This window comes from Lissotriton vulgaris, chromosome 5 (genome assembly GCF_964263255.1).
Source record: "Lissotriton vulgaris chromosome 5, aLisVul1.2, whole genome shotgun sequence".
Taxonomy (NCBI): Eukaryota; Metazoa; Chordata; class Amphibia; order Caudata; family Salamandridae; genus Lissotriton; species Lissotriton vulgaris.
Window position 1 is genome coordinate 841467845 of NC_141693.1, and position 27050 is coordinate 841494894.

At 43.1% G+C, this 27050-nt stretch overlaps 1 protein-coding gene across 2 annotated transcripts in view; it reads left to right on the forward strand.

The window, feature by feature from the left end:
- The window catches only part of CCAR1 (cell division cycle and apoptosis regulator 1), a 1290009-nt gene that overhangs the window by 599499 nt on the left and 663460 nt on the right, over positions 1 to 27050 (forward strand). For both annotated transcript variants that reach the window (XM_086922386.1, XM_086922387.1), the window contains exons 13-15: positions 18630 to 18796; positions 19419 to 19629; positions 20377 to 20460. In XM_086922386.1, coding sequence (XP_086778512.1) covers positions 18630 to 18796; positions 19419 to 19629; positions 20377 to 20460 — 462 coding nt within the window. The remainder of the gene's footprint in view (positions 1 to 18629; positions 18797 to 19418; positions 19630 to 20376; positions 20461 to 27050) is intronic.

Consider the following 27050-nt stretch of genomic DNA (forward strand, 5'->3'; position numbering starts at 1 on the left):
AGGGAGGCACTGTTCCCATGAGGCACAGGGTCAAGACTGATTTGCATATGGCCAGGTCTAAACTGGAGTGACATGGTGAGGAAAGAATGATGGATTTAACCCAGATCTCTTGACTGGTTGTGTATGTTTTGATTTGTTCAGCATTCCGTCCATCAATTGTGTGCCTTTTGATAAAATACTTTTGGTAGGCAATATGATCTTGATGCTAAGTCATTGAGGGTGCAATATCTCTCTTGATACTGTAATGAATAGTATTATGGGGGCTGTTTTTTCAGTTCAGTTTATCCATGTATATATACAAAGTATATATAAAGGTGTAGCATATGTGTTTACATATGCTGTGTTATGTTTCTGCTATAAGTGTTCAAGAGAATATTCATTCTATTGAAAAAATAATTATTATTATTATTATTGTGAAATGTGATTTGCGTCTCTCTTCTCTATAAATTAGGGTTCAGGTCTATATATACTTGTAACTCTGTGCTATAGAGCTGGATATAATTGTTAAATTTTTATGACCGATTCATATCTGTTTTTGCCATCTTTCTGTTTCTACAGGCACTGTACAGTAAGTGAACCTTGGTCAAGTTGGCTAAAATATGGTCCAGTTTCAAGAAAGGATTTGATGTTCATCTACCTTGATACTTGGGTTGGTCTTACCGACCTTGCAATGAATGAGTTTTCATCTTGGTTCTAATGAGAATGGGTTCTGGAAGCCCTTGTTTTCTGAAATTATTAGGTTACGTTTCCTTCAGATATTGCTTTAGTGATGTAGAGAATGCGGGTTACATGGCATTCACTTTGCCTTTGGTCCTTATAGTCCAAGGACTCACTCACCCTTTGGGGGTTAAATACTTTTGACTGACTGTTGTCAGATGTCTTCTGACAAGGTTTTATCTCGTTTCCCTTCAGGCTTTGATATTTTTCTGTGCCTGCGGAGTTGTTTATTAATCACATTGTCTGTGGTCATTGCCATGGTTTTCCCATGAGGAACAGGGTGAAGACTGATTTGCATATGGCTGAGTCTAAACTGTGGTGGCATGGTGAGCAAAATAATGATGGATTTAACCCAGATCTCTTGACTGGGCTGAATGTTTGATTTGCTCTGCATTCCATCCATCATCTGTGTGTCTTTTGCTTCCTCACCCTTAGTGCGCCGGGTATGCCCAGACGTGGGTCCCAGGCTCCATGTGCCCCTGGATTCAAGCTAGCCTGGCTGATAAGGGGTGATGCCCCAAACCTGTCCCATGATGCTATTTTCCAGTCCAGGGAGGACCTGACTTGGCAGTTAGAGCTGGACTGTTCCCATGAGGAACATGGTCCAGACTAATTTGCAAATGGCTGGGTCTAAACTGTGGTGGCATGGTGAGCAAAAGAACAAAATAATTAACCCAGATCACTTGACTGGGGGTGAATGTTTGATTTGCTGCATACCGTCCATCATCTGTATGTCTTTTGCTTCCTCGCCCTGAGTGCACCGGGTATGCTCAGGCGTGGGTCCCGGGATCACTGTGCCCCTTGGATTCAAACTAGCCTGACTGACATGGGGTGATACCCCAAAACTGTCCAGAATGCTTGTTTCCAGCTTAGGGAGGACCTGACATGGCAGTTCAGGCTGGACTGTTCCCATGAGGAACAGGGTCAAGACAGATTTTCATATGGCTGGGATCAAATGGTGAGCAAAAGGACAATGGATTTAACCCAGATCTCTTGAATGGGGATGAATGTTTTATTTGCTCTGCATTCCGTCTATCATCTGTGTGTCTTTTGCTTTCTCGCCCTTAGTGCACAGGGTATGCCCTGACATGGGTCCCGGGCTCACTGTGCCACTGGATTTAAGCTAGCCTTGCTGATATGGGGTGATGACCCTAAACCGGTCCCAGGATGTTTGCTTCCGGTCCAGGGAGGACCTGGCTTGGCAGTTTAGGGCACCAATGATCCCATGAAGAATAGGGTCAAAAATGATTTGCATGTGGCGGAGTCTAAACTGTGGTGGCATGGTGAGCAAAAGACCAAAGGATTTAACCCAGCTCTTTTGACTGGGGGTGAATGTTTGATTTACTCTGCATTCCATCCATCATCTGTGTGTGTATTGATTTCTCGCCCTTAGTGAGCCGGGTATGCCCAAACGTGGGCCCTTGCCTCACTGTGCCACTGGATTCAATCTAGCATGGATGATGAAGGGTGAAGCCCTGAAACAGGTCCCACTCCCAGGATGCTTGGTTCCAGTCGAGGGAAGACCTTACTTGGCAGTTCTGGTTGGACTTTCCCATGAGCAACAGGCTTAAGACTGATTTGTATATGGCTGGGTCTAAACTGAGGTAGCATGGTGAGCAAAAGAACAATGGATTTACCCAGATCTCTTGACTAGGGGTGCATGTTTGATTTGCTCTGCATTCCTTCCATCATCTCTGTGTCTTTTGCTTTCTCGCCCTTAGTGCGCTGGGTATGCCCAAATGTGTATCCCCAGCATACCAGTATTTTCCAACATCCGCTCTCTCACGCCCTCCTCCCGTTAACCTGGACGGATCATTTTCTCATACATATGAGCCTTGGTCTAGCTGGTACCCCCGGCAGGCTTCTCATCCACCCTCTATGAAAGGTCCCTGGCACCAGCTGGACGCACCTAGCTTTGTGTCCAGTCTAAAATCATCTCACCCCAACTGGCCCACTGACTTGGAGGATGCGGATAGAGCCTTCAGGGGGTGGATTCACAACTCACTCGACCACTGTATCCTTAAGAAACTGACCTGCGCCAAGCGTGCGTAATCGCACGCCTGGTATAATGTGACCTTGGCGAGGGCAAAAAAAAACCACTGCAAAACTCTGGAACTCTCCTGGAGGCGTACTTATGACCTCATAGCTAAAAAGATCAACATGCAGGCTATTAAAGCCTACCACAAACTGGTACAAAAGTCTAAAGCTGCATTTTACATCAATTTGATCACAGCTAGTCCTAACCCCTCTAAAATCATCCTTTATCTTATAAATGATATGACAAACCCCCTGGTAGGAACTAACAACATCATATCTTCCAACCCGCACTGCGAATCTCTGGCACGCTTCTTTATCAATAAAGTAGAGTGCATTTACAATACACTAGATTCCAGAAGGGTTGCCTCTAAATTGTGGTCATCTAACTGCTCACTTGACCTTCCCTCCTCTCTTCAAGACTTACCATCTATGTCCTTTAAAGACCTGGAAACTCTGCCAGCAAAGGTGAAATCAGGTTCTCCCGATGATCCAGTAAAACCGATCACCTTTAGCAAATTCCAGGAGTGTATCATGATCAAGGGCATGGAATTGATCAATAGTTCACTCCAGTCGTCAGTTATTCTCACATTTCGGAAACATGCCAAAGTTGTTCCCCCACTGAAAAAACCATCACTGGATGCATCTCTACCTGAGAGCTTCCGGCCAATTTCTCTACTTCCTTAATTGGACAAGGTTATGGAATCCCATGTCAATTTTATCCTGACTGAGTATTTGGAAGCTAATGAGATCCTAGACGGGTCACAAAACGGGTTCTGGCCTAAGCATAGCACGGAATCTGCCCTGTTGGCTGTTACAGAGCAGCTGAGGGCATCACTGGACCTGGGCGACACCTCTGCACTGATTTTGCTTGATCTAAGTGCGGCCTTCGGCACGGTCTCCCGTGAGATTTTGCTCCAATGACTCGGGGAGATCGGGGTCAGTGGTAAGGCTTTGGCCTGGTTTGCGTCTTTTTTATCAGATTTCTCCTTACAGATCCACGCCCCTTCCTATCCATCTAGTACCTTTCCCCTCAGTAGTAGTGTCCCCCAAGGCTCCGCTCTGAGCCCCACGCTGTTTAACGTGTACGTCCGTCCTCTAGCCCTCTTGGCTAAAGCCAGGAAGATTGATATGATATCATACGCAAACGACACGCAATTAATATTCACTTTCACCAATAACCCAGCCTAAGACCAACTGAAATTCCATGAAGACATCCTGGCCATTTAAGACTGGATGGTTGATAACTGTCTTCAACTTAATTCTTCAAAAACAGAGATGCTTCTGGTAAGCCGGGATTCCCATCAATGGGACCACCAGTGGTGGCCTGCTGCACTGGGCACTCCTCCCCAACCGAAAAGGCAAGTTAAGAATCTGGGGGTCCTGCTGGACAACTTCCTCTCTTTCGAGCTTCACGCCATAAAAGTGGCAGGCACTTGCTTCGGCCACCTACACGGTCTGAAACCCATCCTGGGGTTTTTTGACACTTCCCCCGACAAGGGATCATTCAATCGTTGGTACTGTCATGTCTTGACTATTGCAACGGACTGCTACTGGGCATAAATAAAACTGTCACGAAGAGTCTTCAAAGGGCACAGAATGCGGCTGCCCGCATTCTCTTTGCCCTCCCTAAGCACTGTCATACATCTCGTCTCCTGCACCGATTACACTGGCTGCCTATCAAACAGAGAATTTAGTTCAAAACTCTCTGCACCATCCACAAGATCCTACATGGTCAGGCCCCCCAGATGCTGCAAGGGCCCGGCACGCCATATGTTCCACCGCGAGCACTGCGCTCCTGGCTTGCACATCTGGCTTGCGCATCTGGCTTGCACTCCTGGGTGCGCAGGAGCAGAGCCGGTGGGCGCTCGTTCAGGTCCCTGGCCCCAGCCCTATGGAACTCTATCCCATTCATGACGCGCAGCACACACGATCACTGGGCATTCAGAAAACAGATTAAAACCTGGCTGTTTTCATCCATCTAGCACATGATGTGTGTGCATGCTGCGCTCCTGTTCCCTGGGCTTTTTAGCAACAGACCATACCTGGCTGTCTTTCTATCTGGCTAGCATAATTTTCCCTGGTCACCCATCCACAAGCGCTGGGACGCCCCGTTCCTGGGGCAGCCATGCGCTATACAAGCATTCCTAACATAACGTAACATAACTGTGCCATTGAATTCAAGCTATACAAAAGGGGGTGGTGATGGACGGAGCATCTGAACCAATAAAACACTCACGCCCAGTCAACAGATCTGGGTTTAACCCATCACCGTTCTTTAGCCCACTCTGCCACCCCACTTCAGACATGGCCATAGGCAAATCAGCCCAACCCTGTGCCTCATGGGAACAGTCCAGCCCGAACTGCCAAGCCATGCCTTCCCTGGACCGGAAACAAGATTCCTAGGACTGGTTTCTGGCATTTCAGCCGTCTTCAGCCAGGCTTGCTTGAATCCAGTGGCAAAGTGAGCAAGGGACTCACGTCTGAGCATACCCTGCCAACTTATGGCGAACAAAGCGGTACTAAAGGGGGTGGTGATGGACGGAGCATCTGAACCAATCAAACGCTCACACCTGGTCAACAGATCTGAGTTTAATCCATCACCGTTCTTTAGCCCACTCTGCCAGTTCAAACATGGCCATATGGCCACCTCATACCCAATAGGGAGGTGAGTTACAGCACAATATTAATCGCTTTCGCAGTAGTTCCTTTAAACTGAGAATAAAATGAACCACTGCACTTGACTTCAAGATAACAGATGCACCAACACCATTGGGTGCAACAAATGATACTGAAGTGTGGATGAGAGAGATTTTAAAGTTTTAATGATTTTACGTTTATTATTGCACTGTAACACTACTGCTAAAATGAGGTTTGGACCACATGCAATGCCAGTGTGTATAGTTTGGAGTCACATGCGAGACAGACTCATACCTGTTGACCTCCTGTTTCTCCACATTCTTTGTCTCCCTAGGTCCTTGTACAGAGACTACATGAACTTTGATATGTAGTTATTCCTGGGTGGTAGCACATTATTAGACGCACCATTCAGTGTAGATATCAAACACCACTTTCACTGCTTTTACACATATTGGTCCTGAAGAATTGCCAAAGTATTTTATTAACCAACAGGGCAAGAAGAATGTCGACCCAGAGAGTAGAGCATAATAGCAAATGACTACCTAGGGGAATTGCCACTCTATTATATACTTTTAATAAGGTGGATTACCAGCCGGAATAAATCTTATTTACTTGGGATATGCAACCTTTTTTAAAACACACACTCACTGCACCACACCGTATCTACACACCCACGGGCCACACCCCCCCACTTCATCATATGGCAAAGGAACAAACGATCTTTGACAAAGAGCCCCTTCACGGGTGCCCGTTGGGTATTGCAGCGCCGGCCTAACGAGGAGCAGGTCCAAATGATAAAGTATGACACCTAGCTTTCTGGGTGTGTGAGGACCCTAGTTCCGCAAAATCGGGATCCCCCCAACCCACTTCCTCCTTTTGCTAGTCCTCCCCCCATTCCACGACCACTAAGTTGCTGGTGGCTGGCGCCAAACCTAGAGGAACAGCTTCCATCTCTTTTTGTTCAGCAGGACTCCGGTAGGCACGGATCCTGGACCTCTTTAAAAAGCCCCCCATCAATCACCCTAATTTTGTTGAGACTGACAGGGAGGCAGCCAGAACTGGTTTGAACAGGGGTCAGTGCCCCCTGAAACACAAAAACATCAAAGCCATTTAGGGTTATAACTATGCGAGCTGAAGCCCCTGAACTTTGGAGAATGGCTTGATCAAGTGTGAAAAAGACTGGAGCTATTTCGTGGTCAAGAGGACCTTTGCCAAGGATAAAACAACTGAAGAGACTGAAGGATAGGACTGACCCTTGCCTTGTGTTCTGGGGCTGGCCTGCAGTTTGCTGTTTTAACCAAGGAAAGGCTAAAAGGACTTTGCTGTGTCTTGAAGTAACTTATCTCCAAGGGCCTGAGGTGACCCGGCTCCCTGTTCGGAAACACAGGAACACAAATGATTCCAGCAGAGTCTCAGCGGCACTATGTGAGCATGCCTGTTGTGTTTTGAGACCCTCATAAGAACTGCCCTGTGATCGTGGGTGCCTGGAGTCCAATTGAGTCTCATCAATGCTGTGAAAGTGTGCGTTGTGCACTGTGAGACCTTCGGCCTGTGATCGAGGGCACCTGGAATCCAAGCAAGGATCAGCAACGCTGTGTGCGTGTGCTTTGCGCAGCCTAAACCCTGTTCTGAGGATTGTTCCGTGATCGTGTGCACCGGAATCCAAGTGAGTCTCATTTACGATGTGTGCATGCACGTTGTGCACCGTGAGACCTTCGTGAAGATTTGCCTTGATATTGTGTGCACCGGAATCCAGGTGAGTTTCGTCACCGCTGTGTGCGGGTGCGTAGTCCGCCGGGAGACTTTAGTGAGGATTTGCCGTGTTATTGTGTGCACCGGAGTAATGTGATTCTCAGCTATACTGTACGTGTGATCTTCGTGCAGCCTGAGACCTGTGTGTGGAGTGCCCAGTGATCGTGCACCCAGAGTGAAGGAAGACTCAGCAACGCTGTTTGCGTGTGCTTTGTGGCTGCCTGATATCTTCGTAAGTGAAGCGGCCCAGACCGTCAGTCCTGGAGGAGTCGAGTTGCCGGCCCGAACCGCCGTTGTTATTTCATAAAGCTGCATTGGAGGCCCAGCCGCTGGACGAGGAGAGGAGAGTGGGTTTGCGCCCCCCACTCCAGGTAACGTGTGTCGTGTCGACTCGCAGTGCGCAGGCTCTGAGGGAGACGCTCTCGGCCTCTCTTGTGTTGGCAGTGCAAGCCTCTGCTTCGGCTCGAACAGCGGCCCGTATTGCCAAGGGAGCGGTTGTACAGGGGCCAGAGTGCGAAGCTGCTCTTTGGGATTATATTGTACTGTGTTGGGGGCAACTGTGAGAGGCTCATTGCAGGTCAGAAGGAGAGGCGGAGAGACCACCTGAGGCCCGGTGATCGGGCCTGAGTGTACTACGTAGTATTCCATTTCTGCAGAACTGAGTACCTGACTGACGTATTCATCAATTAAGCTTTAATCGACAATTTGTCATAAAAGTATAAACCATTACATCATGTCCCAATAAAACAGATAAATTCAGATAAAATGAGTAACATCTCTCAGTTAAAAAACATCTAAACAAAAAAAAGAATTATAAAACAGTGCAACTAGAGCAATAAACACACGTGGAAACCCAACTCATAGGAACAATAGTAAAGGAGCAGTACAATGTTGCTAATTTGAGAGCCGTAAACATGTATAAATTCATATATATATATATACATATACATATATATATATATATATATATATAAGTCTCTATAACAATTAAAGGCATATACACTAAGCACATTAAGCATGATTCCGCAGTAGCTTTGGCTCTTATAGTCCATGCCCCGCCTAAATATTTGGCTGCAGCAATATTAAGTGGCAGGCATGTTTCAGAGCGAAGCAATCTTAGCGCCTCATTGCATTTCCTTGTCCCCAGGGCTCGACAAATAGGGGTCAGCCATATTCGTCTTGGGCGAATATAGGCGGGACAGGCAAATAGCACATGAGCCAAAGACTCAGAGGTTTCCTTGCAACTAGGGCAAAGAGTGTGCGTTGAGGCCTCCCACCTTGCTGTAAACGATTTGACTGGGAGCGTACCTACTCTCAATTGAAACAGGAGCTTTCTATCTTGTTGCTTTGTGATAGCATCTCAGTAAGGTTCTAAGTTTTGGACTGGTTTAACCATGAAGAATTGGCCTTGTCAGAGTCAAGGGGTCACTGCTCCTATATGTAATGGTATCCACCCATCCCCAGTATATTTCCTTCATTTGTTCTCTGGACTGGAACCGGGCGTTCTCAAAATGTTTAGAAGTGCTCATTGACATCGCCAGAACTTACAAGGTCTGACTGACCTAACAACTGGCCAGGAGAAATATTACACAACCTCATATGTTGGTTTTATTCCCTGTGGCCTTATCGTATATCTTTTTACATAAAGTTTATACTCAAATTATAAAACTCATGTTGAGTCTATTTGTGGTGTCATCCTTGAATTATTGTGATCGTGGTTGCAAATACTTTACACATTTGCCTCGAAGATAAGCCTGGCTGCTCATGCCAAGCTACCATCGGCGGTGAGCAGGGCTATCTAAGAAGGGGTGACCTTCCTTATCCTGATGTTGGAACACGGGTCCCTACTTGGCCTAAGGTACCCACCTCAGCCAACCAGGGATCCCGGGAGAGATATAACAAAAGAGATCCCCCCAAAAGCGGCGAAATCCACTAGTGAGTGTGTCCGATTTGCAAAACGTGAACCTAAGAAAAAACTCCACATTACCTCCAAAGCGCATCACACATATTTTAATATCACCCAGCAAAGGTCAACTAGATCTTCGAAAACATCTTAAAAAGGTCAATTTGCAAAGAAGCCCAGGAGGTACTCCTATTTATGACAGAGAGAACAAGGACAATGGAACAGGACTCACCCCGATAATGGCACGGGCACTAAAGCAAAAATTTCAGGAATGGCACCCAGAATCTGGAACTCACTCCCTCCTGAAATCAGGCTCATCTCCTCCACTATTTGTTTCAAGAAAGAAGTAAAAGCTATCCTCATGGCTAAATACACCTGAACTACCACTTCGGACTCTGAAATAATCTGCACATATCCCCTCTACCTGTTCGACCTCTCTGCTTATTTGTATTACTTGGTTTTATTGTCTTTGCTTATTTGTATTATTTGTTTTATTGCCTTACACCTATTTGTACTGTTAGCTCTACCGACTTACCTGTTTTGGCTATGATCATGTACCCTCTCTTTGTAAAGCGCTCTGATATCTGAAAGATCTTGTTCGCGCTATATAAAACTTTCAAAATAAAATAAAAATAAATATATATATATATATATATCTCCATACCCAATCCTGTCCACAAGAAATTGCTCCAGCAAATGTATACAGGAACGGACCGCCACACAGGATGCAGTTTTTCTAGGTGCGTTTATTCCTCAATCACAACATGACGCGTTTCGACCGGGTCTCCCCGGTCTTGATCACAGGACATGCTTCCTTTCCCGCGTGATTCAAATACTAATGTTACAATGATTTCCCTCCGTTTTTTGGACAACATAGAGGTAAAAAACAGACTATATGTAGGGAGTTAGATTTACTAAAAGAAGTACCTATTTACAATAAATCAAATCATACTAACAGCGAGTTTTAAATCACAAAGTTATCATAATGTGTAAACGCTTTGTTGAATTTAAAAAAAACGCTTAAAAGGTAAATAAAGGCACTAACATTTCTTACATTCATATCACTGCCAATTTACTTCAATTTCATTCAATGTGCAATACTGGACAAGTGCCCGAAATCGAAGTGCAACACTGCCTGTCTATATCTGTAAATGCAAATGCATAGTATTGTAATCTTAAGTATTTAAAAAATATCAAATCAAGTGCAATTTCCTATCGGTAAACTATTAAAATCATAGAGAACACGATAAGATCAAAGATTCAAACAGGTGGGGTGGATGCAGTTCATATATCCTAATTTTCAAATTCATATAAGTTGATACAATAAAGTGCATGAAATGTCAACTGTACAAATGTGTGCTATGCAGGGAAAAAAAGGGGCTATGGATGTAAACATATGTATTCAAATGACGTGCAAAATCAGCTACCATTAGACTCCAATACCACACAGACACCGGATAAAAAAAACAGTAAAACCAGGCATCTAGTAAAACTAGTTAAAAAATCCGATAAAAGTGAAGCTAAAATCCAATAAATAGTCAACTAATACACATAACAGAATACATAGATCATTAAAATACATCAAAATACATTGAAAAAGTTCTTAGAAAAATTCATTTCATCAGTAGCAGCAAACAAGTTTTAGAAATATATATATATATACATATATATTAATATATACACATGTATCTTTCTCTCTCAAGGTTATAGATAATTGTTATAAAAAATTATATAAATCTTCTCCTGTATTAAAGCCATTTGGCATCTTGGTATCTAACCGTATAATATACTGACTCTCAAGTTGGCGCAGTTTTTTCTCTCTGCCCCCCCCCCCCCCCCCCCCCCCTGGAATTGATTTGGTCACTGCATCGATCATAAATAACAGAGGTCGTTGAGATTGTTTTGATGAACTAATTTGAAGTGACCGGCGACCGGACATGAAGAATCTGAATTAACTATCGCCCATAAGTGCTGTAAAATATGGTTAAACACAGGGAGTTTTTTACTGCTCACATACTGAAGTTGACACGTACATTTGAGCACATAGACTGCACGATCAGTCTTACACGAATACAAGCCCCGGATTTTATACAGTGTAGAAGAGAAAACATCAGCAAACTCATGCTTATTTATCCCAAATTTACAGGCCCTACACGAGCTACATTTGAAAAACCCTTTTCTGTTGGTCAACCAATTACTAGTCTCATTCCTTTCCGGACTGGTTCTAACCAGAGCGTCCCTCATAGAGGGCGCTCTTCTGAAAGTAATGGCCGGATAAGTATCCAACTCAGAAGCTATGGTAATGTCTATTTTAAGAATGGGCCAATGTTTGTTGACTATCTTTCTAACTTGCTTCTCTTGACTACTAAATGTGGTGATCAGTCTAACCACCGACTTTTTGCTATCACACTATGGTGAAGTTTCCAGTTGTGTATTAGCCTATATAGTAGTAGTAGTATGAGCTTTATTCGATAAAAATTTATCATAAAAGCATGTACATCTAAAATTCATATTTTAAAATCATGTAACACAGCATAAAAAGTAGATCATACTATACATCAAACTTCATAAAATTAAAAGATATATAAAAAGAAAAAAAAAGAATGGATTTCATTAAGACCATGAATAGCAATGTTCAGAGCAAATACATCAGATAACATGCTTGATGGATGTTGCGCTGCTATTATACGCTTGCAGCTTAGTTCTTATTAACCATCCACATCCCAGATATTTGGCCACACCGCAAACCATAGTAAGAGAAGAAGTGTCAGTTTTTAAAATGCATAGTGCGACACGATGGTTCTTAGAGCCAAGCTTTTTAAAGACCGGTGTGAGCCATTTGGCTCTAGCCATCTTATAGGCTGGGCACGCAAAGAAAAAATGGGCAATGGACTCTTTAGGAGCTGCACAACCTGGACGTGGGGCAGATGGTGATTTGCGCCAGTTCCAGGTTGCTGTCACCTCATTGAGTGGAAGGATCCCTAATCTCATCTTCAAGTAGAGCGCCCTATCCCTAGGTGTTTGTATAAAATCAAGATATGGTTCTAACTTTCGGATGCATTTGTGTTAAAAAAACTCCTCAGTAAGTTTCCCAATTTTAGGATTGCGTGACTCTTCTGCCTGTACCCATTGCCAATAGGCACTTTTTAGGTCCTGCTTGGAACGCGGAATCTGGCTGACCCAACACTCCCCAAATGCTATGCCAGTTAGAAGCTGCCTAAGATTAGTGATCCATTTAATCCTGTTCCCAGTATCAGCTGTTATTAATTCGTTGAGGGCAGCAGCGTAATTGGACAGCTCCAGGGTCCTTCTTATACGTGCCCAAAAAAGTAAGGGGCGAAGGCGTGCAATGTCCTGGATGGAACGTCTTCCCATGTCATAGTATAAGGGTTTCAGTGGGGTGGAAATTGGAAGGGAGATGAGATCTCTAAAAAACGTGTTTTCCGATCTGACAAGTTGGCTAGTATTTTCAAAGCCCCAAAGTTCGGCCCGATTAGGGCCAAGGGTAGCGATTTGCCGTCATAGACCACAAGGGCCGGGGCAACAGGCCTACTTGCAGAGAGATGTTGTTCTCTTACGATAGCCCCAGACACCTGCTTGTGACTTAGGAGCATTTTGGCTAAGTGGGAAACCCACTTCATACCTTGGGAGACCCGGATTCCCAGATAGTCAAAAGACTCAACGGTGTCTAATGGGGTATCGTTTAAGGTAATGCAATTTCTGAAACGTTTCGATGGGTAATTGTCATTAACTTTGTTTTACTTGTATTTATTATTAACGCCCGGGAGTCACAAAAAAGGCGAAACCTATTTAAAAGTTTTTGAAGACCTCCCGGTGTTTTGGAGATCAGGAGTATGTCGTCGGCGAATAGGAGAGTTGGCGTTTTCTCCCCTGCCAGGATTGGGGCGTCTGCTGATTCCGCTCTAAGATGGTCTATCACCCGTTCATAAATAAAGAGAACAGAGTAGGGGCCAGCACGCATCTCTGGCGTACCCCCCTAATCACCACGACCCTCTCTGTCAGCTGCCCCTGTGAGCCCCACCTAATTCTGGCGTAGTTGTCCTCATGCAAACGTTTTATAAAATCAAGAATCTGAGGGGAATCCCCAATTCATGCAGAACCTGCCAGAGCTTATCACGTGGTACTAGATCGAATGCGGTCTTCAAATCTATAAAGGCCAAGTACAAACTGCCTTTCCCAATCACCACTGCTTTCCAGTGGATCATAAAAGATCTGAAGACCTGGTCCATTGTACCCACCTTTTGCCTGAAGCCTGCTTGATAATGAGAGAGGATGTTACCGTCCTCCATCCAGGAGCACCCTGCCAACCACCTTCTGGATCACATCGATTAAACTAATCAGCCTGTGGTTGGCACGGTCCTTCCTAGTTCCCTTTTAATGGATTGGGACAACTCCGCACCTTTCCATGAATCAAGGACTGCAGACACCCTAGCTATTAAATTCATCAAGAGTAAGATGAAATTGGCCCAGGGCTTTGGATCGTGCAAAAGCAGATCTCCTGGAAGGCTGTTGGGTCCCGCAGCTGTCCAGAAGAAATGCTATTTATTGCTAGATCCACATCGTGGAGCTCAAAGTAGTCCAGTGACGGGAAATCACTAGGGGTAGTTGTGTAGGTCTCGATTTGAGGAGACGAGGGGCCTTCATCTCCCAAGTATAGGTTAGAGAAATGGTCATGCCATTGTTGCCCTGTGATGTGATTCAGGATTGGATCAGATCCTTTTCTATTCCCTCTATTAATTAACTCCCAGAAAAAAATGAGGCCCCTTGTTTTGGAGGCGTGTTTGAGATCCTGCCAATGTGCCTCGTCCCAGTTGTATTTGGCTTCCGCTAGTACCTTGGAATAACCCTTTCTTGCTGCTCTAATTAACAGTGTATCTTTCTTTCTGACAGCTAGGGATAGGGCCTGCCTCTTCTCCCTGAAAGGTGATGAATACCATGGGTTTGTGGGCCTTGCTAAGCCTCTCTTTGTTGCCATTTTCCCTTCTACAGTGAAAAATTAGCCTATCTTGTCTAATGTTTCTCTGTAAAACAAAGAGACTTTAGATAGGTTTTCAGCTTCTTTATATAGCACTTTAAGCTCCTTATTCTTTTGATCGAGAAATTCCCTGATGCTTTGCAATTTACATTCTTGCTGAGAGACTTTATGCAATTTAAGGCGTCTATTACAGTCGGAAGGGATTACCTCTCTTGTCGACATTAAAGGGGGATTAGGTACCTCTGTTGTGAAAGGTGACCAAACATTGTTAATTTGCAGACAAAGGGGATTATGGTCCCTATCCAAGTAGTGTTTAACTACCATATCCAGAAGATCCCCCCATAATCGGACGCCAACAAGAATGTAATCTATTCGGGACGGGGAGCTTATCCTGTAATAAGTATTTGCTCCGCTTGGATCCGAACATGTCCTTCCATTTACAGCTCTTAAATTAAATTCCAAGGTGAGGTCATTGATTTGAATTGCCCTCTGTGACCACTTCTTGATGGGAACTAGATTGAGGGTCGGAATAGCCCAATTAGTATCCTCTTCGGCGGTTCCCAGTAGGTCATCTGCACTCAGAGGTTCAACTTTGCAATTGAAGTCCCCGGCTACTATAGTGTTGGAATGGGGCAGAGTGCGAGATAAACCACACTCCAGAGCTGCTATAGTCGAAGATGTTTGGGCGCCCGGAGAACCTCTTGCATATATATTGAATAGCTCTAGGGTTGTACCATTGGATGGCCCTCTAATGGTCAGGTGGAGAATGTCTCGTGATGAGCAGGTGTGTGTTACAATCGACCAATTTAGTGAGATGCTAATTCAAATTTGTAATCCCCCGGAGGGGCGACCCTTGCCTGAACTGATTGCTGGGATGAAATAAGAGGTGAAGCAGATGTTTGTAAAGGTGTTAGACTCCAAGTCTCCTGGAATAAGCACACATCAAACTTTTCAATAAACTCATTCCACTCGGGGAGTAGTAATTTTTTCTGGAGCCCCGCTATATTTCAGGAGAGGAGATTAAGCACGTTCGAGTTAGACGTAACCTGAAGGACTACACTATCTAGAGTACAAACCGGGGCCCATACCTGGTCATCAATCGTTCTCTGACCCTTTAGTCCTTCAATACAGAGGGGGCTTGCAGTAAAATTAGTCTCCCTACGTCTAGCTCCTGCTGAAATAATGGTAGTATTCTGGGTTAGCCCCCCCATTTAGTCAGTCGACCTTATTTAAACCAGTATATATATATATATATATATATATATATATATATATATATATATATATATATATATATATATATATATATAATTTTTTTTTTTTCTTTACAGTACTTGTGAATGGTGGACTTCACAGTTCTGAGTTTAAGTACATTTGCACTCTCCTTAACTGACAGTACTAGCCAAAAGAAAAGGATCTGGCATTGGGCCATTTGGAATCACATTTAATTCCTAACGGGACATCTGGCTGAGGTGGACAACAACATTGTGGACCAGTTAAGCAGCGGAAGCATTATCAAGTCCACAAATGGGAGGTCAGTCCTGATGTACTACACAGGTACTTAAAAAAAATGGGCACACCAGTTTAACACCGCTGATAACACCAGATGCCCTAACTTCGCCTCCAGTTGCCCACATTCCTTGAGCATTGCACAATGGATGAATTGGTCATTGATATGTTTTTACACTTTTCCTCCAGTTCCTCTGATCCCATATGCCGTGAAGAAATTAGGGAAACGTCCTTGATCCTAATTCTGCCTGTACCGACTTGGGCAAGTCATCGATCATATTTAATACTGCTAGAAATGTCTGCACACAACACAAAAAAACTGTTGTTGAGACCAGAACTCCTAACTCCACATCAAGGCCAGTTCAGACACCCAGACCTCATTCAAATGAACCTAGTGTTTTGGTATTTGAGGTCCAAGTGATTGGATACCATACTCCATAAGGAGTGTATGCTAATCATCCATGAGGCACACAAGCCCACCACACATACTTGTTGATGCTTTAAAATGGAAAAGGTTTATTCATTACTTTTTAGGCAAATAGATCCACTTAAAGCATCAGTGCACAATAATAGTTGCTACTTACTACGCCTTCAAAAATCAGGGCTGGCATACACTTCTATTTGATTACATTTAGATGCAGTAGCCGCATACATGCAAAACTTGGAGCATTTGTCCCTATTGAAAATACCTATTGCAAGGCCTTTATGGAAGTCCTTAAGAGAATAATTCCAACAAGTACCACCAGCCCCTTCTTAGAAGCTTAATACAGTCTTAACAAGAGATATGTGACCTCTGTTTGAGCTGTTACACTTTTGGTTGGCATTGCCAGATGAGGTGTATAGATACAGGCTGCACTGAGCTAAGGGTAGTGCCTTTGATGGCTAGGGCACATTCCACTCAAAAGGGGCCGCCGTGGTCTTCTTAGGAAACATTGTGATAGCAGATACTTGTAAACCCGCTATGTGGTCCATACCACACATTTTCACAAAGCATCAGTGTGTGAATATTCACGCCCATTGGTAAGCTTTAGTTGGATAGCCTGTAGTGTAGTTCCTATTTTCCCTATAGGCTCTGCGCATTGGAATAACAGAAACAGCAGTGTAGACGTAGGACTGAGGTCTTCTAGGTCTCTACTGACTATGTTAGACTTAATTTAGGTTTGCACCAGCTAGCTCAGAGGTCACTGGAAACTTTCTTGAATGAATAGGAAGGGATCAGCTTCCCTGGCTCAGACAAGAAGTGATTCAGCTTCCGACAACCGCATAAACATGACATCTTTGCTCCCTCAGAATAAGAGTAAATTTCTAGAGTCTAGTGAAAACAATAGACCGCTATTTCACTTCGTCAGATGTGCGTACTTAGTTTCACCAGAGTGCAGAGAATAGAGAGATGGGGGTTTTCAATAAAAGGTATTATTTATTGAGCAGTCTTCCTTCTCATGCAAGAGAAATGAATTGCCACAATTGCAATACTTAATATAAAGTAAAGTATGTACAGTAAAAGGAGTATTATAAAATAATACTGTAAAAGCATTGATACGGTTTCTTAGCCATGAGATACTTTAAAATGTATAAAATATATACATGCATATATACATAGGCTAACGTGCTCAACTGGTGCTTCTAAAATATGCCTACCCCGGTGTACCTGACCCAAGCCTAATACGTGGGTAGGAGTAAGTAAGTAGCAGTTTAAGTTAAGTAGGTCTTGCCAAGAATCTGATACAAGAATTCTCTCTATGGGTTTAGTCAGCACTGTACCTTGGGAATAGAATGTAGGAGGTCTGGTATCTCTCTCTCAGGACTCGATATCCCAGTCACCCGCAAGGGTAGGCTGGAAACGCCGAAGCTGGATTTTCTCGGCAGGAGAAAAGACAGCGTCTTTCTCAGCGCGTCAAAGAGGAGGGGCAGCGTCCGTCGGCTCTTCGCGTCTGCTGGGCTCTCGGCAAGAAGATTAGCTGCTCTGCTCCAAAACCACCACCGTGTGTTTGCCTAAGGTAACGTTGGTATATTTATACCTGAAAGGTGCCGAGTTTGACGTAAGGTTTGGACATAAGACGTCAATAAAGATGTCACTAAGAACTGGCAGTTCTTACAGTGCTCGCAGGAGTTCTATTACAAATCAAAACAAAGCAAGCGGGGGATTTCCCAGGTTGCTGGAGGTTTGGTGTGTTGAAAGAACTCGTTGTGCTTTCTAGGAATCTAAGGAAGTAGCTTTTGCCGTGCCTTGGACTGCAAGGGCGATTTACTGAAATATGGATCTGATTCTTATGCCATTATAGGGATATTATTGATTATAGCCGTACAAGGGCATACAATGGTAATATTGATTCAGGTTCCTAGATAAAAACACAATAAGCCTATGAAAGGAACCTTTTTCCAAACATTTACAACATCGGCTTGCTCACGACCACTTACAGAAGACACTGCTATACAGAGCAGGTATATCTACAACAGCACATTCTGTAAGCACCTGTTTATAGCTTGTAGCAGTGTAGATTCACATGCTTCCTCCAGCCTACTCAGAAGGGAACTTTGATACACGATGTTTATCGTTACTTAATTAGTCACAGTGCACAGTACATTTAATTTATTGTATTGATTCATTACACTCCACCTAAATCACTCACACCCAGGGAAATCAATCTGATTTGGAGTCTTTGTTCTGGTACATTGTGGGCTAAAGAAGGAGTCGCAAGATACCTCAACACGAAGGCGTATTTGAAGAAAAACAACTTACAAATGCTTTACCCCACACAATAGACAGCAGTAGTATTCAGAGCATGTGGCTCTACAGCACTACAATCTACAAACACATGGTTACAGGGTATGTAAAACTTTCCGTTCATTGTACGCTTTTCCTTCTGAGGCGTATTTGTTCCTCTGGAATGTAATACTATCTACCTTTCAGAGCTCCGCCCCTCCAATAAGGCATGGGTCTCTTTTCCCTTTATATCTAATGGTAACACTCATAGGTCGATTGACACTGAAAGATTTAAGATTGTTCCATCTGTTAACAGGTGTTTTTACATCTCAGATATCCATTTGAATGAACTCGATGTTTCTGTTTCTTTTCAGTTTTTAGTGGGTATGAAAGGGAGAGACGAGGCAATGGCAATTGGGGGACACTGGTCTCCCTCATTAGATGGCCCTGATCCAGAGAAGAATCAGTCGGTGTTAATTAAGACTGCTATCCGTTGTTGTAAGGCTCTGACAGGAATTGACTTAAATTTGTGCACACAGTGGTAAGTAAAGTAATCTGAGTAAATCTAAACATCATTCATATTTTTTTAGTTTGTCAGCAGCATTTGTTTTTGCAGGGAAACATTCTAAGCTGATGAGAGATACTCTGGAATATATTTAATGGGTGCCAAATACATTGAAAATGTTATTGCTAATATAATTTAGGCTTCATTATTTACTGCATAACCACTTTACCGTAGTTTACATTTTTCTTCGTTTTAAGCTTCGCTGAAAGTCGTCAGAAATACCTTGTGAATTGTATTTTTCAATCAGTTGGAACTATTGATCATCTTGCTATATTTTCTCTAGATATTTATTGACCTTGTTTGCATTCATTATAAAATCATTTTGATCATTGCACCACGTGTTATTACTAGAGAAATTGAACTACAATCTTTCAAACATTAATTAAAAAGGTTTACTGTTAATAAATTTTTATATGCCATCCCCATTATGCATTTTGGAAATCTGCATCTAGAGAAACTATGGCATTAATACATTTCTTTTTTGTAGACCGAGTTCAAGTTCTTGTAGCAAAATCTGTTTTTCTTGATATTCTAGTGAACTAGGATTTTAAAACGTTTTAGAATTTTCTTTTCCAACATGCTTCTTCCCTTGCAACAGGTACCGTTTTGCAGAGATTCGCTACCTTCGCCCCGAGGAGACCCACAAGGGGCGTACAGTTCCAGCTCATGTGGAGACAGTGGTTTTATTTTTCCCGGATGTTTGGCATTGCCTTCCCACCCGCTCTGAGTGGGAAATCCTTTCCCGAGGATACAAGCAGCAGCTGGTCGAGAAGCTTCAGGGTGATCGCAAAGAAGCTGATGGAGAACAGGCACTGAATGCTAATCCCTTTTTTCTATTTCTGCTTTTTACAGGCACAGGATCACAGACACAAAGAGTACACCATACACCTTTATTGCAAACACACATGAGGAATATAACTGCTATACACTGACTGGTAAAACGCTTTTAGCAGCATAGTAAGGATTATCTATTGCATATACTAACTTTAAAAATTCTCAAAGTACATTGTGCTAAATCTTGCTTAGCGCCACATGCTGCCCTCTGCAATGCTAGATTCAAAATCTCGCACTATTTGATTGAAGTTCAGTATAAATATTTGAACTTTTCTACACTTATAGTTAGTTATTTCACTTAGAACATGTAATTGTTGTATTTTAAATACAATACAAGGGGGTGGCCTCATTGTACCACGCAACAAGTCTGCGTTTTGGTACTATTTAGAACAAAATAATAAAAAGGAAGTTGGGTGATTTTAGTTAAGAGCAAGATTGGACTTTGCGTTGTCGATGGAGATCTCCAGTGCCATTAAATCCCCACATTTTATTTATTTTGTATGTTTGTGCTGCAAGTTTCATTGCCTTTCGCTTATCAGATCTTGCTTTGAATGACTGATGACTGGCATTTCGATCAGTGTACTGAATGTCTGAATGTATATAAACAATACCTTTAGGTGAAGAAAATCTGGCAGACGGTTGTGCCTTGCTGCTTGCACGGAACAGCAGCAAAATAAAAATAAAAACCTACATTAATAGAACCTTTTTTAACTTTGCGTTAGGAAGAAGAAGACAAATATGATGGTGAATCTGAAGAGCTCTCTACCCCTACTCACTGGTCTCAACTTGATCCCAAGATAATGAAGGTAGTTTTTATTAATACATCTTGTTTTGCTAGTGTTCTAAATTAAGTACGATGTTTTTTATTAACCCAGTGGCTGTACCATTTGGTGGGGAGTGGGGGGAATTAAAAAGTGATTTCTTGTGACTTGCATGTGTCTTGAGGAATACATATATAAAAGGAGGGATAACTGTCAGGGTCCCTGGGCACCCTGCATAGTGACTGTAAAAATGCAAATTGTGCTACATAACCAAGCTGGGCTGTTGTAATAAATACATAATGCATATTGATTCACTTGCAAAATTGGGCTGTCACTAGTACCTGTGGTAGGCTACATGTAAATCAAACAGATATCTTCACTAGGAAGAAGGTATGTCTCTGCTCACCTTCCTGATAGAACTGGCAAATCAACACATTCAGTTACTAAACAACATTCTATGTCTACATCATTCATTAAGTTAAAGTAGCACATTGACGACATTGGAAAGGAAGACACAATAGTGACTCTTTTCATTGGCAGTTTGAGGGAACCTCCCTTGCTCTATTGGCAATGATGTTGTAGGAAGGTCTTAATGTATTCTAGAGCTTTTCCTGAAAAATCATCTTTTACACCTGGTGTTTTAAGTGAAAATTGTGATTAATTGTGCCATTAAATTTCAGGGTCGGTTTTAATAATTAAAGTGGTCATCCCTGTTTACCATTGATCCAGCGGGCCTAAAGAAATTCTGTCTCAAAAACACCACAATACTCACCATTATTCATAAATTCATCACAAGGCCCATAAATGTCTGAGGCAAGAATTGGCCAACTGAATCATGTGACCTAATTATCCAGAACTATTCACAAAACTATCTATATTTATATACAACTGCAGTTTATCATTGTCATAAATATGTACATTTAATTAAGTCACCTAGGCAATGGATTAACTAATGGTAACTTGACTCAAAACAAACAAGACCAGCTTGTCATTTCAAAATCTATTTTATTCACTTTATTATCATATAAAAAGCATTTTCAAATATGAAATCTTTTATTAGCATTTATTTAGTATCATTTTATTAAGTAAAGGCACATTAGACTGTCAGTTCAAATCAAATCAGCATGAAAAGTTTAAAAGCCAAAGAAATCTCATTCCCTAAAACCATATTTCCCTCTTTAATCTTAATAGGAACCTAAAAGGAAAAGCATAAGTTCATTCTCCATTACGTGAGTCAAAAGTCCGTCAGCATCTCACGCTCTCAGGATTCAGGAACGAGCCAGCAAAGCTCCTCCCAAGGGGCCAAGTTTTATACCTTTTCTCTATCTAAAACTAGCTAAAAGAATACTTTTAAAGACTCATCCTGCGATTCAATTGGCTGACAGCCGTCAGTCCACATGAAATCATTGCCTCTACATTATGAAATCGTGCTCTTCTATAATGTCTTTGTTCGTTGCATGCAAGTGACATTAGCTTCCGAGGTTCTTTGCAACAATTTATTGAATAACAGTTCGTTGCTTCCTCAGCTTTGGCTTTTCTGCCATATCCTGTCCTTGGAAAATAATACAACACGGAGCACATCATGCACAGTTCCTCGTATTTGTTTACTGATGATTGTGAACGACAAACTTTTTTTTATTCTTTGCTGTGCTCGGCTCATCATGACAGGACTCCAAAACATCCATCTTAAAACTAGGCCTCAGGCCTCTTTTTCGTAGCACTAGTATGCAAGGAAACACAAAACATTAAATAATTCGAGTAATGAAAGTCATTCTGTTACCCACCCCCTTCACTAATGTCAACCCATTAGTTTATGTTACCTAGCTTTAAGCACAGAGAAAGCAGCAAACATAGAGACTTTTCACACGAGCCTCAGGTTTCTCCACGAGCTTTTGCCACATAAAAGACACAACATAAACTAAAGCACATTTAAAAATAAGCACATGCCATTATTTAAACAGCCACAATTAATGTTGACAAAACAGAAAGACAAAGTTAATTTATTATTTTTGAACGAACTGGCAAATGCAACAAGAGCACATAATGTTAATTCCCTCATGTTCATGTAAATGCACATTATTCTAGGTTGAATTAATACAAATCATGCAAAACTCATTAATATTATTATTTTATTATGGAAGTTTAACTCAGCGAGTAAAAACATAATTAATTTTAAAAACTCGCTTCATCAACTCCCTCATCTCGTGATAGCTCTGATTTCTGCAAAGATCTTGTTCGCGCTATATAAAACTTTGAATAAATCTCTTGTTGATTCTGACCCTTGCCCAGCAGAGCTCTGCTTTGGGCACTCTTAAGGGTTAGCTTTCTGCTCTGTCTGCTTTTTTGCGGCTGCCTGACTAACCTTCTCTTTTCAAATCTCACATTGTGCATTGATTTCTAAAAGGGCTGGCTCACCTGTTTCCACCTATGCCCTTTGTAATGCCACAGAGGAACCTTAATTTGGTCCTCACCTATCTGATATGTGCTCCATTCTCTACCTTTCCTTTCTATCCCTCCTCTCATTCTGCCAAAACAGGAACGGCTGACGGAGGATCACTTAAAGTTGCTCCAAGAGGAAGTCGCTGCTCTCTTGGTCAAGGGAGCTACAGAAAGGGTCCCAGTTTCTGAAGTGGGTAGTGGCTGTTAGTCCCTCAACTTTCTGATTTCAAAGAAGAACAAGGGGCTACAGCCCAGTCTAGATCTTCGGACCGTCCATCTCTTCATCAAAAAGGAGAAATTCAAAATGCTTACCAGTGCCCCTCGGGTTTTCACCTAGGTGGTGGCGGTGGTCGCAGCGCATCTATTTATTTATTTATTTATTTATTATAGAGTTTTGTATAGCGCGAACAAGACCCGTGGGTATCAGAGCGCTTAACATCGAGGAAGGATACACAATGACAGTACAGTATCAATTATACAACAAACAGATATGAGGTAGTAGAAACTATGGCTATAAATGGTGTCTAAATATAAATATTCCAAACACATGTGCAATTAGCAATACAAGGTGAGAAGGCTTAGCTTATATCACGATCCATAGCATTCGATAAGGTGAGGTAGAGGTTATAAAGATTGGCTTTGAAAACCGTTATAAGTTCACATAGGACTGTGGTAGTCATAATGATACAGCTGAGGGTTGTGTGTGGAGTCAATCTCCTGTCAGTGAAGGTATTCAATAAGAGGCCACCTTTCAGCTGATGGAAATGATCATACCAGCGATCCATCGGCTTCCCTATGCAAGGTATTTACTCATCAGGAGGCTTTTCACTTCACGATTGAATAGTACAATATTTTGAATCTTCCTAATGCTTGGGGGTAGTGAATTCCAGACTCTGGGGGCAGCTCCGGAGAATGCTCGATCATAGGTCTTTTTCTTTCGGAAGATGGCTGGCCTCAACAGCAGCTCCTTGGCGCTTCTAGCTGGTCTGATTCCTCCCGATAGCTTAATTTTCTTGGCTAGGTATCCTGGCATGTTATAGTGCACCGCTTTGTGAGTAATACATGCTAACTTCATTTGAACTCTGGCCTCATATGGTAGCCAGTTTAGAGCTTTCAGGTGGGGAGAAATATGATCAAATTTCCTGGATCCAGTGATGAGTCTTGCCGCAGCGTTGAGACAGGCTTTGAGTGGTGCTGTGGATGTTTTAGGTAGGCCAATTAAGGTAGAGCAACCATATTCGATCCTGGATATCACTAGGGATTGTATAGCCAATTTTAGATCTGCCTCTGAGATGAATGGTTTTAATTTTCTTAAATAGCTCAGGTGGAAGCGGGCACTTTTCGCCATTGAATTAATGTGGGCTTTCATGTTGAGATTCTCATCTAGTGTGATTCCTAGTGATTTAACTGAGTTGACTAGGGTTGGTGTGCAGTTTAGCGCAGTCACCAATTTGGTCCATTCCTTTACTTCAGGGTGGCTCCTTGGAGGTGCAATTAGCAAGAATTCTGTTTTCTGGGCATTTAATTTCAGATGATTCAAAGTTAACCATTGCAAAGCCATCTTTAGTGTCTCATTCATTAGATCTATGTCTTCCAGGGAGGCGATCTTTAAGTATATTTGCGTGTCGTCTGCATACATGTGGTAGGATATCTTAGATTTCCGAAGAATGTCTGTGAGAGGTTCGACATACAGGTTGAATAGATCTGGGGATAATGTTGAGCCTTGCGGGACCCCAATTGCATTAGGACAGGGGGGTGAGATTGCTTGGTTAACCAGGAATCGTTGAGATCTGTTTCTTAGGAAGGAGTTGAACCATCTCAGCACATTTCCGGACAGTCCCATCCTGTCCTGTAGCCTGATCAATAGTGCTTCGTGATTTACCGTGTCAAAAGCAGATGACAGGTCCAGGAGAATCAATAGGCATGATTGATTTTGGTCTAGGGCTTGTAGCGCGTCATCAACAATATGCAGGATCGCTGTTTCCGTGCTGTTCCCTGCTCTGAACCCCGATTGGCATTCGTCTAGTAAGGAGAACTTGGTGATGTGTTGATTCAATTGGCTCTGCACGCATTTCTCAATTAGTTTGGCCAGTAAAGGGATGTTGGTTACTGGTCGATAGTTGTTCGGATCTGATGCATCCGCTGTCGGTTTTTTGATTATTGGCACTACTTGTCCTGTTTTTAGGCAATCAGGGAGGATCCCTTGTGTAAGTGAAGCGTTTATTATCTTCGTCCAGATTGGAACCACAATGTGGCTGATTTCTCTTACACATTTTGCAGGTAAAGGGTCATGATTGTGGTTATTTGGTCTGATTTCGGACAGCGTTTTGGCGATCTTGTCCTGGTCATATAGTTCAAATGTGTCCCAATTTGCTTTATTTTTTGTCTTACTACTCTCCGTTGTCGTGCAGGCCTCGCTCGTCGGCCAAGGTTGGGTCGGGAGGGTAGCCGCGGCGTTTGCGAGCTGTACCTCTAGCGCTTTGGTCTTCTCCGAGAAAAATGAGGAGAATTCCTCGCAGCTTAAGGGAGTTTTTGAGTTCTCTTGAGTTGATTTGGCTAGTTTATCTGATTGCTGCTTTAGGATCTCGAAGAGTTTTCTTGGTCTGTTTTTGGCATTGTCAAGTTCTGCTCTTATAAATTCTTTTTTGGAGTTGATTACCTTTTTGTTATATTCGTTTCTGATTTTTCTGAGGGCTTTCAGCTCTGGTGAGGAAGGGTGTTGTCTCCATTTTCTTTCGGCTGTTCTCAGTTTGCGCCTGTCCTCATTCAGAGACCCACTAAACCAAGGATTCTTTGGCTTATCTGTGATTCTTTTCAGTTTTAGTGGCATGGTTTCATTGACGATATTTCCAATTGAGGTTAAGTAGTGATCAGTCAGCTCGCTTACATTCTGCATGTCGTTAGGTGGCTTTAAGCCTCTCTCGCAGCTTTCGACCAATAGCTCAATATTCGCCTTTTTTATATCTCGGATCAATTTTTTGGTCTTGGGGGGTTGCACAGTCCTCCCCTTTTTCACTGTGGGGATCACAAATGTTATGGCGTGATGGTCGGACCAATCACACGGGTCTATAGCGCGGATTGATGCCTCTTTGTTTCTTGAAATAATCCAATAGGTTGTGTGCATGCTTGTGTGAGGTTTAGCTCGGCGAGGAACTCTTTAAGCGAATTAACCAATTTGTCATTGCCGTCGTCCCAGTGTAGATTAAAGTCTCCCAGGAATATGTTTTTGGCTTCTGGATTGGAGTTGGCCGTTATGATCTCTATTAGTTAGGGGTGTCAGTCTTCCCCTACCTCGACGACTGGCTGTTGATGGCGTCCTCGCCCCAAGCAGTCGTTTCCCACCGTCAGACTATGGCGAACCTCCTTCATTCGCTTGGGGTTCTCTATAAACGGGCCGAAGTCACACCTGACTCCTTCTCAGATGCTCCCTTTCATCGGAGCAGTTCTGAACACAGTGCCTTTTCGGGCCTATTCTTCTGAGCAGCGAGTCCAGGATATTCAGGCTGATTCCTGTGTTTCAGACTCTATCCTGGATTTCGGTGAGACCGACTCTGAGGTTGTTGAACATCATAGCCTCCTGCATCCTGTTGGTGAAGCATGCTAGGTGGCATATGTGGGCTCTGCAATTGGACCTGAAGTTCCTTTGGGCACAGCATTGGGGAAATCTTGCCAACATGGTCCAGATCTCAGAAGGAACTGCAAAAGATCTGCAGTGGTGGTTGACGAACCGCAGTTGGGTCAGTGGCAGATCCCATTCCCTTCCCCAACCAGATCTAAGTTGTGACAGATGCATCACTTCTGGGACAGGTGGAGATCAGGGGACACTGGTCTCCAGCGGAGGCGAGGCTCTGCAAACATTTGTTGGAGCTCCAGGCGATTCGATTGGCATTGAAGACATTTTTACCTCTGTCAAGGGGAAGCTGGTGCAGGTATTCATGGACACCACCACCGCCATGTGGTACTGCAACAAGCAAGGCGGGTTGGGGTCGTGGATCCTTTGTCGAGAGGCTCTGTGCCTCTGGACATGGCTGGAACAGTAGGGCGTAACTTTGGTGGTTCAACACCTGATAGGTTCTCTGAACGCCAGGGTAGACAAACTCAGCCGTCGGATGCCTAGCGGATCACGAATTATGTCTCCAGTCGGAGGTGGCTCAAGGTTCTTTTTTCAGCAGTGGGGAGAACCTTGGTTAAATGTG